Raw genomic sequence first — 18,520 nt, 5'->3', positions numbered from 1 at the left:
AAATTGACCTTTTTTTAAAGGAAAAATCACGGATTAAATTAAATTAAGGAATAAAGGATTAAATGAAGGAAAAATTTCAGAAATAGATTACGCTTTAGTTATAAATGTCCCGAAGTATACATTTGACGAATACAACTTCATATATGTTATTAGAAAAAGAAACAATTATGCCGGAAAAAATGGATGACATTAAAAGAAATAAATATATTCGCATTTAAGTCTCTCCGAATGCATTAAATATCTCAGGATTTTAACTTTTAAGTATCTCAGAATTTCCATTTTTGATTTGCCGAACAATTTTTAATATAATACGTTTAGATCTACATATGTTTTGTTTGGAATATAATTTTTTAATTCAAAGATCTTACTTTAAATAATGTAATATTCATCAAGGAGATTTTTATTAGGGCTCTTCACAAATTTGTCAGTCCGTCCATTCTGTGTATTTGTAATGATTGTTTCTTTGAGGTATACTGCCAGAATTTCAACTCGTGCTGCCATCTACTGTAGACATTGGAATATTTCATGATAAAAAAAATATTAATTATTGAATGCTCCCTATTAACACAAAATACCGAAGAAAATTTTTACGATATTTTAATGATATTGTTTGACATTAAGATAATCGAAAAATATAATGTGGATATAGTACAATGTCTTGTACTATTAGTAGTCAGACCATAAGTAAAATATTTTATTTCAAAGCTCAATGTCCGTATTCTATTAACTAAGCTATTGTGCGATATATCCTCAATATTGATGGATATTCTAAATGTCGCACAATATCGCGATTACTTCAAATAATATTGCAGATTATCTTGCACTTTGTAATAATGCTAAGATATTGAATTGTTAGTGATATTATATCGTTATGTTAAAGGAAACTTATGCAATTATAGCACGACAAATCTATATGAGAAAATAAAACGGAACCGAAAAATTAATACTACAAGAAAAATTCCAAAAATCAAAAAGGCGATGATGAGAAGTGTGCATTTTCAAGTAAAAATAGTGCACAATTTCTATATGTTAATTTAAATATATTTGGAATGCATATTAAATATGAATTACAAACGGTATAGAAATGCAATAGATATTAAAAATTATTATCAACAATCAAATGCCAATTTAATTAAAGCAAATAATTTAAAATATCATAATAATTTAAACAATCAGAAAAAGTTCGATACCATTTTTATTGCTGCTGTTATCTTTTTACTCAGATTTTAAGTTACTAATTGTAAGGATAATTAAAGAAGCTATTCTTCTGAATATTAAATTATTTCTATGATGAAATAAGTATTTCAGAATATTATTAATATTTGTTCTTGTAAAATCAGGTATGAGGATGATGAGTGTGGAAGCCCCTTTCATTTATCCGGAGCACGTGAGTTAGCGGAGAGCAGCGACGCCGAGTGCGACAGGGACCAGATTTTATACGTCCACACTGACGCAGGTGAGTTCAAAAACATTGATTTCAAAAGAAAAGAGGCTGGGGCATTGGCATCTGGAATTTAGATGGAAAAAGCGGACATATATTAATTATTTTTATTTAACTACAATCAATTAATATTTTTTGATTATGATTTGATTAATTTTCATTTGCATTAAAAATTACAACTTGATAAATAAATGGGTGGAATTCTACAAGTGACATTTTATAAAGTAAAGGATATTATATAAATAGAGATATTCGTTTTGCACAAAAGAGGATGAGGCAATGTAAATTATACTTTCCTTCAATGCAATTGAGTATTTGAGTACGCCATGTGACTCTTCTTGTCCTCGTGATTTTGCCCGGTTATTCTCAGTTATTTATAGAGCACAAATTTCGTTTACTGAGCTCCTTTTCTTCAGATGCCTGATAAGATATATATATATATATATATATATATATATATATATATATATATATATATATATATATATATATATATATATATATATATATATATATATATATATATATATATATATATATATATATATATATATATATATATATATATATATATATATATATATATATATATATATATATATATATATATATATATATATATATATATATATATATATATATATATATATATATATATATATATATATATATATATATATAGAGAGAGAGAGAGAGAGAGAGAGAGAAAAGGATCAAATTTTTTATTGATCTGCAGAAGCGCTCTTTTACTTACTTGAATCGTCATTGAAATGTAACAAGTTCTTCTGTGGTATTTTGTTGATGCTATTCTCTGTGGAATTTCAGAACAAAGTTTGCCAATCTGTTTTTATGAATGGAACCTTATTGTTCTCTTTTTTATGCATGCATTTGTAATAGCGCAATTTCGATAAATAATCTATTCGTAATAGTCCATTAGTGAACATTAAGTTCAGCTAAAAGTATCACTAAAAAAGTATCACTAGTTTATAAATTATCATATTAGAACAGCTTTGAGACTTTTCTTTCAAATATACACAGTAATACGAACGAAAATATACAACATATATAGTACGCTATGTCCTAGTAAATATATGTTAGGCTTTTCAAAAAACAGCAGAAGAAGGTATTGAAAGAGACATTCCGAGAATACCCTGCGCCTTTTACGAGAAAAGAAAAAAGAAAAAAATCTGCCATATGATTTTACAGGAACTGGGAGAATTTTCATGACTATATAGAATAGGAAATCTTTATTTCTGGGGCTCTAGTCAAAATAAATGCGTTTTTTATTTATTGCGCGAGTAAATTCTAAGCAACAATTTTTTTTTATTAAATATTTTTATTGTATTGTGTTGTGAAATTTATTAATATTTTTCCTTTGCAAACCTTAATTTTAAAATAAGGTTAAGGCTGATTTTATTTTAAGCATATGAAATATTAAAGATTTCTAAAGCATTCAAAATAAAATAATAATAATCTTGCACAAAAAAAAAAATGAAAAAATATTTCTTCATAAAAAATGTGTCAAATTGAATTTATTGGTTAGAAATTCTAATCGCAATTAATTATTTATTAAAATACAAGAACAATCCTTATATTCCTCAAAACATTTTTAAAACAATAAAATATAAATATATCTTAATGTATATCAATAATCATAAATATATCTTAAAGTAGTTGACACACACGCTGTCTTGCCGCTCTTCAAATAGTGGAAATATTCTATAAAAGTCCATTTAAATTCTAGTTCTTATAATGCAGCTTTTCATATAATTTTTTCAATTGTGATTCTTTCCCTAAATAATCATAAAAAGTATATGCTCGTAATCTTGCCTTCGAAATTACTGATACTACAAATTTGAAAATAAACAGGAAAAAAAAGTATTGATTAATTTCAAATAAGAAGAATAGTTTTCTGATTTTATTCAAAATATCTTATTCAAGTCAACACTATGACAATTAATAGACATTGCATAAAATTCGGAGATTTTTATTCATCAACAAGAAATTTTTTTCTTCAAAATAAGCAAAGATTTCTCGTCATTAAAAGATTGAAGAATATGAAAGAAGCATATTGGGAATGTAAGTGACTCCAGACTTGAACGGTATTCTCAATATGCAGAATTACTCTGTAAAAAGAATGAAATAAAATACATTAATTCAAATTAAGGAATAAAAGTGTTATCATATGTCAGTTGAATTAGGCGTAAAGGTATGGAAAGGTATAAATTAATACCGACGAATTATTTTGAAATGGGTTGATTAATTACTGTATTAATAAAACACTCTAAGATGTATTTTTGAAAAAAAAAATGTATTATTTAAAGCAAGAGAAAATATTATTTTGTTCTTCTAGAAATAGGGCATTAAAAAAATTGTTTTTAGTAGTAAAACATCTTACGTTTAATTAAAAAAAAATCTGCAATGCGTGCTTCTAGAAAGTTCCTTTTAAAAAATAAAATCGTTTGTCGTATTTTAAAAGATTTTTTTTTACAAGAAAATGTATCATTATTCACCAAAAAATTAGCGAAGCAATGTCCCACATTTCATAATTGAAGATCTTATTAAATTGAATAAATATTTGGAAAAAACACTAATCATGCTAAATGCTGCCGAGGAAAGTGAAACAATTATTTTTAATGAGTTCTATTCAATCAGAGATTTTGCGTTTAAAATCCTCAATAATTTCTTTTTACTTCTATATCTTGTATGGAATATTTAATTGCTTCAACCCCTTATAATTAATGTGTTCAGTCCCATGTAGTGCTTTTAAAATTGATACATGATCCAGTTTATTTTATTTTGAAGGATAAAAAAAAATCCGAAATGCCCGAAAGGAATTTTCTCTAGAAATAAAAAAAGAATAAAAGGAATTATTATTATAGAAAATATTTTCTTGTTACTGCCTTGAATATTTTTTCAGTAATTTTTGTCACCTAGAAATTTTCTGAACTATTAATTATTAACCCTTTCTTTTCTAAGATTCGCGTATAATCACCTCAAAATACTAGAAAGCCCACATTTCTGTTTCAAAGATAAGAGAAATTATCTACCCTCCCTTAAAATTACATAAAACGTGTTCTTAAGGAAGTGATATACAAAAGGTATCTCGCTTAGCTGATTACTAAGAAATAGTATGAGCAGATATTCTTTGTGAGTTCTTTATAAACTTCTCTGTACCTCCAATCCTTCTGGGCGAATGTATCTAACGAACAAGGTGCACGCCGGGGGTATTCATTTAATCATATTTAATGAAAGGCAAATATATTTATCAGTAATATCCAGGTATTTCGGGCTTAAGTTTTTTAATTGGGCGTTTAGAGCCTTTTGGAATCGATAATGTTCCATTCTTACATTATTAATGGCGAGTTCATTTCAAAAAAATTACATTGTTTTAAAAATAATTAATTAATACAATTCTAATTGATTAAAAGCAATTGTTATTGAATTAAGATCGGAAGGACCAAAATGCTTATATTATTTGCCATTGCAGCTGACATCACTCTTTTAAAATGCTTTCTTTTCCTGTCGGAAATTGTCATATTTCATTTTATGCATACTTACATGTTAATAACAAATAAGAAGCATTCGGGCATTCTGTCTGAAACAACAACGCCTAATAAATTTTTTGTATTTTTTTTTTCAATTTTCTCAACAATATGAACGTCAACAAGCAAGCAAAAATCTGTTTAATATCATTGCTACGTGCATATATATAAACGAAATCAGATTAAACAAAATGAAATATAATACTATAATATATACTTGAAATACCTTGAAAAATTAGATTAAAAATTGTATGGAAATAAAAAATTAAAAACTGAAAAGTTAATTTACATTAAATTTGCATATGGAATAAAAGTGATTTCTAAAAATAATATGTACCGAATTTAATAAGTTAAGATGTAAAAATTTAAATTATTTATTTAATTAAATAAATTATTTATTAAACTAAAAATTTAATGTACAGTTTTTATTGGGTATCTTACCAAAGGAGTTAGTATAAGTTTGGCAGTTTTAGCTTCAATGATCTGTCATGTGAAGCTTTTGGCATCTGCCATCAAAGAATCATGCCAGATGGTAAAATTTACAGACACCAAGTATGGTATCTCGAATTTTAATGATCTGAATTGGCATAAAGTATGCCATTCAACAAGCATTATCATGTTTAAAATAGTATCTAAATGGAGAAAAATACATAAAACTATACATATGATAAAAAGAAACATACATTAAAAATTTGCTAAGTTAAACATTTTTAGATTTATTAGTCAAATAAATAATGGTAAATTCATATTTAAATTTTTTTAAATCCTTAGATAGAACGTTGAAACGTTTATAATAGCTGTTACAGAATAATGAAAATAAAGCAATGGAATATAAATCAGAGAAGAAAAATAATACATTTATCATTTATTTGCTTTCTTTTATTTTTATTCTCTGTAATTTAACTTCCCCTTGCAAAAACTTTAAATAAACCATTTGAGGTTATCTTTCGGAAATAAGGCTGGCACCGTACAGAGTATTCCCCGCCTCATTTACAGAATTCTAATACATTAAAGTTTCTTTGTGTTTTATCGATCTTTGTCAGTCAGCAAATGCCTATAAAAATGAAACATGGGGCAGTTCTGATGATCGGTGGTTGATGCTAGGATCATTGATCAAATATACGAGTTGTAGTTACTGTTCTTTGTCGACCTGAAGCCATTAAAAATCGCGAATCAGTAAGCAATTTAGAAGATCGTGTATTTTGATGTTCAAGATGTCGTGATTTGAATCTTTTTTTATTTTTGCGATACATGAAATGTATGATAAGTGCATTTGAAGCTTTGGGAACTGGTTTATAATGTATTTTTTCACATCAAACATAGCAATTTTACTTTGTAAATTTAATTTTTGTTAAATGTTGTAAATTATTTATTCGTTTATTAACTACTTGTTTCTTAACAAATAATTAATTGTTTTCTCTTCTTAATTATTACTTATATATTGTTTAAACGATTAATAATTTTTACATATATATTTTTTTATTTAAGAAATTTTGCGTGCATTTTTGAGTGTGGTTTTAATATACTATGTATTACTTGTATGGCAGATAGCGTAAAAAATCCAATTTTCTATTTTTACTTCATAAAAAGAGGGACACATTACTAATGATGAAAATTGATATTAAATGTATGTGCAAAAATCCGAAAGTTTTCAAATATCATTTTTGAGAATGTAATTAACAAAACTTTGCCATAATTATTTGTATTTATTTCTGTGCGTATTTCATTAGCGGAGTTTAAAGGATTCATTATAGGGATTTTTTTTTGATTTTCACACTTTACAATATTCGATATTTATTTTATTTTTCACTTTTATCAAAAAAAAAAGAAATTAGTTTAATTGTAACTATTGAAACTTTACTGATATATATAGTACTAATTTAAGAGTGATTCCCTTAATTATTTTTGATCGTACCAAACTGTTAAAAACTAAAATGTTGTTGCACATATGATAATGTTGCACATATGTTGTATGATAATGTTGCACATTATCATATAACAAAGCATTTTTCAAATTAGAAATAAAGAGAAAAATATGTTTCTACAATTTCATGATGCAAATGAAACATTCTTGAAGTAAGTATTGGATTTTACATTAGACATGATATTTTTTTGGAAAAAAAATACAACTTTATATACGTTTTAAATTTCAGTGATTTTTGTTATTCGAAAACTTCCTAGTTACCTGAAGTTTTTATTGTTTTGTTATTAATAATTGTATTGTGCAAAATATGAAACTCATTATTCTCATAAACTTCTTAATAATTTTATATATTGCAGTTGGCACTAATTGATTTTATTTTTTTAAATTTAAAGTGTAAAAAGAGTTAGAGTTAATTTTGAATATGAGAGAAATTAAAAATTCTTGAGAAATTAAAAAAAATAGTGTTTTAAAGAAACACTCGCGCATTATGATTTATTATATTCTATTGAAAATATTTATATAAAAATATTTTCTAGTTATTCCAATTTTAGTACCGTAAGAACATCAATTAATCTTTTAACTCCTAGTTTTAAATACATTTAATCATCTGTAGAGTATAAACTATAAATATTTTATAAAAGAAAAATATTTTTTTAAGAAAACGGACAAATCATTGTAATAAATTTTACATATTCAACCACAAGTAGATGCTTTAAAAATATAAAATATAATAAGCAACTATGCAATTACGCTAAAGGGCAAACGGATAAACTAAACTAACATTTTTTTTGTGTTTAAATAAGTTTCTCTATTTTTAGTTATTCCTTGGAATGTTTTCATTTAACATTCAGTTAAATGAACAAAGCCGAATGCTTTATTTATAGCAATTATTTCGTTTAAAATTGAAAAATAAATTTATGCAACTTAAATTCTAAGATTATATAAAATTAGCATTATTTCTAAATGCAAAAAGAGATTTAAAATACGAAAAGGTAGTATTTCTTATTCTATACAGACGCGTTTTATGATATATTTAAATGCAAATCATATACAGTTGTTAAATAATTCAAGGGGAAACATTTTAAATGTCAACTTTATTTAGAAAATAAGAATTTTTAGTCTTAAGTATATTTTTATTTGTTTTTATTTATTTATTTTCGTTTTGTTAAACAAAACTTTGCTGCATGTTTAATGTAATTTGTTGGTGGTAAAGACACGAGAAAGTTCAATAATTTTGTTTCGAGACTTAAGTAAGTTCAATTCAAAAGAATTAATTTTAATTCTTAAATAAACTTAATTTCCATGTAATAAGAATAAATTCTGATCTAAAAATTAAAATAAAAATAAATACTGATCTTCAGAACTTTAATCGGCGTATTTTAATGAATTCTTTATTATCGTATTCTTTTATTTTCCTTCAACGTAGTAATTAATTCAACACTAAAGTTTAAGATTATTTCCTTAAAATCTTTATCTATTTAAATAATGGTTTTCTAAGGATGATTTTGTTATTCTCATAAGGTAGAAAACTTATAATCAGTGTAGAAATGACATTATATGAATATTGCGAAAATCCATTTGTATGAATGACAAATTGAATCCTAGACATTAATGAAGCACTAGAAGAGAAGACATTTTCAGTAATGACAATCAGTGATCACTGGCTGAATGTAGATAATCATTAAGATGAGTAATATTATACTTTTGGGAATGATATCCAAATAATCACTGAGGAGGAAACGTATTAAAGCAGGACACTGGTGTTCAATTACTGTTTTCTCATTAATATGTCGTTGCATCAAACAGTCCGGTATTAAGTTACGGGAAGCTGAATTATCTCTTTCCAAATTTTATGTAGTAATGATCACATTTAGAATGATTTAAAATGTGATCTTAGTAAACAAGCGAGTCTCAACCATTTAATATTTCGAAACTAGTTTTCAAACCAATTTTTCTTTCTAATAAATGGCATCGAGGAAACTTTTGAAGTTAAAAATGCGAATAGAATAATGATCCATTTCGAAATTGTCTGCTACAAATTGAACAGCAGAAAAATGCTCACACATGAAATTAAAAGAGACTTCGAAAATTAGTAATCACCTAGTTTAGGAATGAATAATGGAAACTTTGCAATAACATATATTTTCATTTATAAGTTTTAGAAGCTAATTGCTGTAGACATGTGTGTTTTAGTTTATGTTAACAATTTAAAATTAAAGGCATTGGAGCAAAATTTTTAATGAAATTTTCTGAACATAATAAATTATTTTTGAGAAAAAAGATGCATAAAATTGATAAATCCTTGTAAAATGAATAAAACACATGACTTTCTAAATGATTTTTGAAATGAAAATCATGATTATAAAATCAAAAATGAAATATATAAGATTTAAGGATCAAAAGTATAATATCTTTAAGAGTACGCCAATTCATATTTTGTTTATAGGTAAATGAAATATAATTTAACTTTAAATGAAGGATGTAATCTGTGGTGTCTTCCAAATTTGATTTTCTTTCTGAATCTTTCTCCGGCATTGAAACTGTTAGTCAGGCATTTTAATTTCTTGTAAAAATGGCACAAAGATGAATCTTTGCTATTATTTTAAATATACAAATGCAATATCTCCTATCACTACAAGCAATTAAAAATAATTAAAGGATACTCATACGTATTCAAAAAGCTTTATATTTTCATTAACAAGAAAAAAATATAATTGAATACTTTTATTTAGTATTTTATCATATATTCTATTCCCCTTATGGCTTGTTAGTTTAAATTCCTGAGATTGTTTAGGCTTATAATTTAAAACTAAATTCTCACAACTCCCCATATACTATTAATTTTAATATGTTTAGAACGATAGCAATCTGTATTTCAAAATGGGTTTAAAATGTATAAAGATGATCAAAAATCTAGAAATATATCAAACATTTTAATATTTTATATAAATTTTTAAGGTAATGAAAATACGAAATCGTCTCTTTCCCTCTACTCTTTATGTTTGATTATTTTTCTCTTTTTCATCTCATTTGGGCAGCGGATGAAAGTTTCTTCTTTAAATACTATTTTCAAATATCCTAGTAAATAAAAAAAAATATAAAGGTTAAATGGAGCATTGCACAATACTTAAATAAATATTTTTAAAAACATTTTTTTTTTATTTTTTAAAATGAAGTCAAAATAGTTTTTGTGCAGTAATTAATTTAGAAAATTTCAATAATTATTTGAAGAACTAATTAAATTTTTCCTCCATCCAAATATATTTATGATAAATAGGGTTTCTCTATGTTCACTGTTTCTTAGATAGTTAACAATCAGATGAATAAACAGATTTACAATTTTAAATGTATAAGATATTATAGGCTAACATACTGTTTAGGAATTGTGCAAAATATGATAAGAAAATAATTGAAATGCGCCTATTGGGCTTAAAGTTAAAATATATAAATAAATTGGTTCTTACATTTTCAAAATTTTAATTATATTTTAAATTAAAATTTTGGAAATATTAAAAACATTTCCAAAATTAGTCAAACATTAACATTTTAGTTATCATTTTTTAATGAGCATAATTTTATTTTTATTCAATTTTAATAATTAACAAAACGGTTTAAAATATATTTTGCTACAATACTTTAATTTTTTCCGTTATTAAATTTAATCTCTCATGCATCTCGATAGGGTTAAAAATTTCTTTCTTGTATATTATTGTTGTTATATAATGAAGATTAAATTTTAAAAATGAACAAAGTTTTAAAAATTTACAAAAGTGGTGACACCAAGTCTAAATTTTTATGATACAATATTTTTGAATTATATCCTTATGACCTTTGTAATTCAAAAGTGCTAAAGAATATTATATTGTTATAAGTTTATTGAATAAACTTGTAGCAGCGATATTTGATATTATACTGACTCAGATCACGACTTCGATGTTTTAGAATTTTAAATACAGGACTCATCAAGAAATGCTCATACAATCAGAAATTCTACTGTCATTGGCTTGTCAATCTACTTGAAATAAGTTGTATCTTGCGAGCACACCATGGCGCATAATTATTTTTCTGATACAAACGTTGCAATTGTCAACTATTTTATGTACCACTTTCATTATTATTTATTCATGTTCTTTTCTGTGGAATTAAAAAAAAAGTTTTCTTGCCAGCTCTATAAATATAAAATGATAAACTTTTTTTTATAAACATTTATGAAATCTTCACCTTGTTGATCGATATTCTGAATGTTATAAAATATCACAAAGATGATGTAACATTATTTCTGAGCATTTTATGTTAAAGGAAAGAAAATAATAAGAGAAAAAAAGGCATCCACTGCAGACCCTTTCTCATTCTCAATTTAAATATTTTGTTATATTGTAATGCTTTTTTTTATAAGCTGTCTACTTAGTTTTTGAACACCTTCAACCTTCAGCATATATATATATATATATATATATATATATATATATATATATATATATATATATATATATATATATATATATATATTCAATTTCAATTTAATTAATTTCCAAGATTTTATCTTAATTTAGCCCATAGTAACTTCATTCTAAAATATTCTCTTATTTCGTGATCCAATTCCACTTTCGGTTTAATTAATCCCTTTGTAAAAATAATGCGTCATCAGTACTACGTATCAAATGAAAGTGATACTTTTGCTCTTGTCTAAGGTCACTCCAGCGGCGCGCGGCCGGAAATCCTATGTTATATAAGGCAAGTCATCATCTGTTCGGCCTTTTTTTTTCCCTTTTCTTATATCTGTGTGTGCCGTGCTGCGTTTTCTTGTATATAATCATGCCTGCCACTCGTAATAGAATAAAAATATAATTAAAAATACCAAGTCTCTTTATATATATATATATATATATATATATATATATATATATAATTTTAATTCAGCACTTTTTTATCGCATTTGCGGAATCACTCCACTAAATTAATAATTTCTTCTTCAGGTTCCTTTATAAGCTCGAAATTGCCGTACCATATCGCCTTGGGAAAGCAGGTTATTTTCCCAACGAGAGCTAGGGTTGAAGCTTGAAAGATCATCATTTGGAACTGATCATCTGATGATCACCACAAGGTATTTGTTTCATCGACATTTCTGATGATGTTCTTCGATGAAAACAAACCTGATGCATCCAGAACAAAAGAAACATTCTGTTCTTCACACATGTTCATATTTTATAATTAATATGTGAATTTTATGTCTGTATAGTGAGAGAGATGTTTCTGCTCTTCAGAAATATTTAATGAATGCATGGTGATATTTGGTGTATTGTTTATCAAGAGATATATGTGATATGAAATGGAAAAACGCGGATATTTAAAGTGCACAGTTGAAGTAGATAACTATATACTTTAAATGTTTTAATATCAAATGGTCATTGTAAGTCGCTGAATATGTCAATCATTATGTGTGTGAAAATGTTAGAATTTATAAGAAAAAAAATAAAAACGTGAAACAAAATCTTTGTTAAAATCATTTTTATTTAACGATAAGAATAAATATTTATTTAAAAAATTCATTTATTTTATTAAATTATTTATTAAAATTTTAGAATCATAATTAAATTAAAATGAAATTTAAAAGTCGTAAACAATTTTAAAGCGTTTATATATTTTTCACTTTTGGTTAAACAAATATTTCCATGGCAAGCTGAACTCATTTAAATATTTGGCTTTAAAATTTGAGACATTTAACTGATTAAAGTTTAATTTAAAATATAGAACATTACGGAGAAAGAAAATAAATATTTATTGTTGAATGTGATAAATATAGTATCAAATTGCGTTTATAAGAACAGAAATAAATTTTGCTGAGATATTAAAGGATTTTGGTGATAATAGAAAATTAAAAAAAAAAGTTTATATTACTGATAATAGTAAATAAGATTTTGTATTTCTGTGGTGCTTTGTTAATAAAATTTGCTTATTATGATAAAGAAAGGAAATATTTCAAATTTAAAGTAGCGTTACACATTTTATCCGATATGACTGCATGTAAAATTTTTCTGCAAATTTTAATATATACTTAAAAAATAAGTGCCATTCATTGTGTAAAAACATTTTTTTATAGTTGTATAAAATTTTGCATAAGAAAGAAACTGAAAACGAAGTTTAAACTTTAAATGGATGTTAAAATGAAATCAAAGGATGTGTCGCTTTCTATCTCTTGTTCCAAATCATGTGTTAAAATTATCAATGGATTATTACTAATATATAAACTGTTTTATGAATCAATACTTTATATGTTTAGAAATTTTATACATGGTAAGTGGATTAATAATGATGTTACGAACTTAATTTATTAATTTATTATATTACATGTAAATAAATGTTTAATAAATACTTGTTTCTTGTTTTCTTTAGGGAAATAGTACATAAATCTAATGGAAACAAATTATAAGTAATTTATTACCATGTAGGGAAAAAATTAATATTTCAGTTCAATTTCCAATTTTTAAATTTTTTTTTTAGTAATTCTGCATTTCAGAAAAGATAACATATTTTAGAATTTGTGCGAAAAAAAGTAGAGACATAAAGGATTTTAATGTATCAATGATGAATTAGATTCTATATTAATAGCCAAAATAGGCATAGTCCAAAGCATATCTTATTTTTCAACAAGGGGGCTCCACCCCCTTCTTGCTTGTGCTCACAACCTCCACCTAACTTTTTTTCTAATTTTTTTTCGCGTCTTTTGTTTATAAAAATGTTTGAGATTTCTATGAACCGCAATATAAAATTTAAGAGTTAGATAAAATGATTTTTAATGATCTTCTCTGAAATTACGGGTGTCTAAAAACCTCATCAGAATAGCTTTATAATGCGGTATATTGCTGCTAGTGTTAACAATTGAGCTTAAAAATTATTTTGATAATTAATATTGCCCAATGTAGTTTCAATTTTAATAAACCATTATCTGGGACTAATTTGTTTCAATTTTCTATTGTAACTAGCAATTGTAACAAGCTTTGAGAACTAGCATAACAAAAATATAATTTTTTTTCAAAATCAAACCATTAGTCTTGATCCGTAATTTTCAATTCTTTGGGAATAGGATAATTCAATTAAACATGAGTATTTTAAAAAATATATATAAAAAATTGTGTTGACGGAATTACCCTAGAAAAGTCCCAGCAGTGAAAACTGTATTGCAACAATCGAAATCCTCCCCAAAGTTTAAGATGAAACTTTGTTTTGAAAAGAAATACATATATATATATATATATATTGTTAATTTCTATTCAAAAATTTATTATTTATTAAAAATTATTTTTACAATATCCTTCTAATTTTCATTCATACAAAGATATAATACGTGCTAAAATTTTATCTATATAAAGATATAATTCATACCAAGATATGATAACGAAATTACTAATAAAATATTTGACTTTCTTTTTCCTGATGAACCTTTACAAAATAAACATTCTAAGCTGTTATTCTGATATCATTCTAAGCTGTCAGCTGTTATTATATAATTAATATTTTAGACCTCAACAGCCCATAATTTTCGTTAGTTTTGTCATGTAATGCTCAACTAGAATCGTAACTGTTGTTATGGTCATTCCTCTGATTGTTCTATTATCGACCCATGACACAGATTAACTTCGCTAAAAATATTAGTAGCAAGATATATAGATTTTATACCTATTTTTCCTAGAATTATGCGAAGAAAAAATACAGGGAATTTAACTCTCCCTATGTGAGATTGTCAAATTAGTAGTCAACAAATATCTCTTTTTCTGGAAAAAAGTAATGTTTCTCCTAAGGGCAACATCACGATGTGTATAAAAGTTGTTGCAATGAATATATACTCTGACTGGTATAATTTAAATAATCTATTCGAATAGCTACTGCTTTAGAAATTCTAAAAAAATTGAAGGAGGTTTTTGTTTAATATAAGAAAGCTAAGGTAAAGGGGATGTTTTGAGAGTATGGATAGCTAGCAAAACATAAGAAAGGGCATTATTGAGAGTCATTTCAACACTAGTCTCATCAAAAAGACGAATGTAATTCTGGAACTGTACGCTGATCGTAAGATGACAAAACTTCAATGTTTCCACAATATGCATGAAATAGCACTAAGAAGTGTTTTCATTCATAAATTAACTCAGCTCATAATACTGAGGCTAGTTTTTTTAATATCAGGAAATAAAGGTATGAAATTGAAGTTATATGATTATTAGAAGGAGGATAAATATTTGAACTAAATACGTAATGGGAACGAAATACTAGAGCTTATGAGACCAATATGATCTTTTAAATATACTGCAGAATAAAAGAAAGTTCGGCCACTGGTATTGGAAATGTTTCGAATTATTAATTTTTTGTTGGAAAGATTTTAGACACTATTATTAAAATTAAACCTAGATACAGTGTTTTCTCAACATATGACAGATACAATCTAATTCTTTCAAATATTTTCAAGAATCTCTGAAAATTTGCCCCAATTTGGGATTCAAATCGTCAAAAGATTCAAAGAAATGTAAAAGCATGAATAATGGTCTTTCGTGATTTCTTTTGAAGCCATTTTTTAATCGCCGGCGGCATATGAATAAAGAGTCGAGCATTTTAGCAGTTTTTTTGATAAAAATGCAAATATGAGATCCTAAAAACGCAACCTAGAGAGTTTGAAGCCTGAAATCTTAAAATTGGAAGAAAATGTATTAGGAAAGTAAGATAAAATATGTATTTTTGTGCAAGCGAAGTTATTCCTTTCTTAGGTAAGATTTAATTTCAATCTTATATATTTTATTTAGTTCAGAATATATTTATTAGACATTAATCCTTGATTTTATAAAATGCAATCTATTTCCATAATTTTCAAATTCATAACAAGGTTTTCTACTGAATATTTGGATATTGAGTCGTTTTACATTCTTATCTGAATGTTAACATAGTTATCTTGCTGAAAAAATCTCTTTTTTTTCAGAAAAAAAAGCAATAGAATAGTTCATTTCTGAAGAAAGTTTACATTTATTAAGAAATGTGAATCTCAATGTCATCTTTCTGAATTTCAGTCAAGATCTTAGGTATAATTACGGTTCTTATTTTACGGAATCTTAGTATTTCAAAGATTCAACTAAAAAGATCATATTAATGAAAGATTATAATAGAATCCTAAGTATGGATGAAGAACAGAAACCATTTCTTGTCTTAGTGAGTCTAAAATTACAGAAAGAAACAACTATACCGAAGAGAGACTATTTTCAAAGAAAATATTTTAAATATATTACTATAAAATTAATTTATTTTTCCCTATTCCTTTCTAAACATTACATTTTACAATTTTGTAGCACATTCATAAAATTTCTTAATATGAGTTATAAATTACATAAGCAAATATTGAAATAGATTTACTTTTCTTCGCTGTAATTCAATCAAGTTCAATGTGGATAAGGTTAACTTTCATATAATAGAGAAATATTTCACGAACTTCCACCTTATGGTAAAATGACAAATAATTTAGGAGAAAAAGAAAGATGCTAAGTAAAAGTTTTAACCTAATAACAAAGGGTAATCAGATAACCAGGTAAAAAGTTTAAAAAATCATAACATTGGAAAGAATTGTTGTTTTTGAATGCAATTAAATGTAAATATTGTTACTAAGCAGATCTTCGACTGAATCTCAGTCTTTGAACACTTCGGTTTCGCTATCGAAATTCTTCTACTGTAGAATTATAGTCTAGTAGAAATTCTTCTACAAGACTACTTTTCATGAAACAATTTCAAAATCTAACGCAATCTGTTCACATTCACTACAACAAATTAATAGCGTCTTCTCTTCTAGCAATATTATAAATTCATTCATTTTGTTATATGAGAATATGTTTAAAAATAATGATAATAAATTCTTAATAATAAAACCTCATTTCAAAAGCTATTCAAAAAAGTATTCTTAATAAATATGCAAAGTAATATGAAATATTCATAATTTAAGCACCAATTAAATATTCTATAGAATTTATAACTGATTTTCTTAATGTTGCACAGTATTACAGGGTAGAATTTCAAATGAATTATAGTATACATGTAAGATGCAGAATGCTTAAATATGGCTTTAAAAATATCATTGATGATTAAATGGGGTAAAATTGGACTGTAGGCTATACTAGTAAAATATTTGATTTAAAACCTTGCTTTGCCACAAGTTATTTCTTAATTTAATTCGTTATTTCATATTGCCATTTCAGTAGCCATATAAACTAAATATTCTAAAGCCTTCTGACGAAAAAATAAATTCATGTTAAAAATTTAGGAACATTATATTTAGAACATGCTATTTTAAATTTTATCAATCAGCCAAGCAATTCCTTTTTAAAATTTTGAGGATTAAAATGAATGGCTTGGGCAACTATTACTCATTTTCAACCGTTGGAAATTCTTTGAAAAACAAAAACTATTGTTTCAAAACAATTTCAGCGTTAGCAACTATTTTAAAAATGATCCAATCTACACATTTATAAAGCAAAAAATATATGAGTTATAAACCTATAAAGTTAAGAATTGATATGTAGAGGAGATTGGGGCAAAATGACGCTATTAATAGTTGACTTTTTCATAAATTTAATTTTTGAAGTAAAATGCTCTTCTATACATCTATTATTAAAGTGGCTTTGTCTTTCTTTGAATATATATATATATATATATATATATATATATTTCAATTTTTTCTAATTGTATTTATTCTGCTATCTAAAAAAATTATGCAAAAATGTTATATTTCTCCGATACCAGATAACAAAAAAAAAAATCTTTTTAAAAATTGAATATATGCAAAATATGATGCAAAAATGTTATCTTTCTCCGATACCAGATAACAAAAAAAAATCTTATTAAAAATTGAATATACTTTTATTCTTAAAAGAAATCAGATAACACTCTAATTAACTAATATATTGCTCAGTGCATTTTCTGTAATAGTATGTTATAAAGGAGTAATTGAGTTTAAAACTATTGTTCATTAAAAACTAATATTCAAAATTGGTATCTTTTTATTATGAAAAATTCATCAAAAATGTATGTCTTAATTTTGAGTTCTCTTGTGCAACCATATGTAATTTTTATAATATTGTACTCTAGTTTGCTGATGAAGAGTCATAACGTATCTCACAGAATATGAGAATAACTTTATTTTTAAGAAGTTTTAGTTTTCATGAGTGGCAGGAAATAATTTTCTGTTTCTTAGAAGCAACCCCAGGTTTTAACATTCCTGGAAAAAATAATTGCAAAAAAGTAAATAATAAATGCATGTAAGCATCAAACGGAAAACTTTAAAAAGCATTTGAGACTAGACGATGATGTTGAGAGTTTCTCCTCTGATCTTGTTCTGACAGTTTACTTTCAAAGTCTTTAATGTTTTTGATAGAATTAAAAAGAATAAAATATATAAAAAATTAAATTATAAAAAATATGCCGTTTAAGTTTGTTAAGTAAAAAAGAAAATAATTATATATATATATATATATATATATATATATATATATATATATATATATATATATATATATATATATATATATATATATATATATATATATATATATTCGGGTCACGAGGAATCATTATTAGGCTTATGTC

The 18,520-nt window shown here is 25.2% G+C and overlaps 1 protein-coding gene across 2 annotated transcripts in view; it reads left to right on the top strand.

Moving 5' to 3' along the window:
* Positions 1 to 12,387, top strand: part of LOC129981268 (cell adhesion molecule Dscam2-like) — a 292,355-nt gene extending 279,968 nt beyond the window's left edge. The window contains exons 27-28 of one of the 2 annotated variants that reach the window (XR_008785299.1): positions 1,341 to 1,456; positions 11,887 to 11,967. Coding sequence is in view for 1 of the 2 variants with exons in the window: in XM_056092040.1 (XP_055948015.1) it covers positions 1,341 to 1,456; positions 11,887 to 11,972 (202 nt within the window). In the remaining variant the exon portion in view is untranslated. Of the gene's footprint in view, positions 1 to 1,340; positions 1,457 to 11,886 lie in introns of both variants that reach the window. The other variant, XM_056092040.1, reaches the window with a different exon arrangement.
* Positions 12,388 to 18,520: the final 6,133 nt, after the last annotated feature.

This window comes from Argiope bruennichi, chromosome 8 (genome assembly GCF_947563725.1).
Source record: "Argiope bruennichi chromosome 8, qqArgBrue1.1, whole genome shotgun sequence".
Classification (NCBI taxonomy): domain Eukaryota; kingdom Metazoa; phylum Arthropoda; class Arachnida; order Araneae; family Araneidae; genus Argiope; species Argiope bruennichi.
This window is presented reverse-complemented; position numbering and strand designations above follow the sequence as displayed.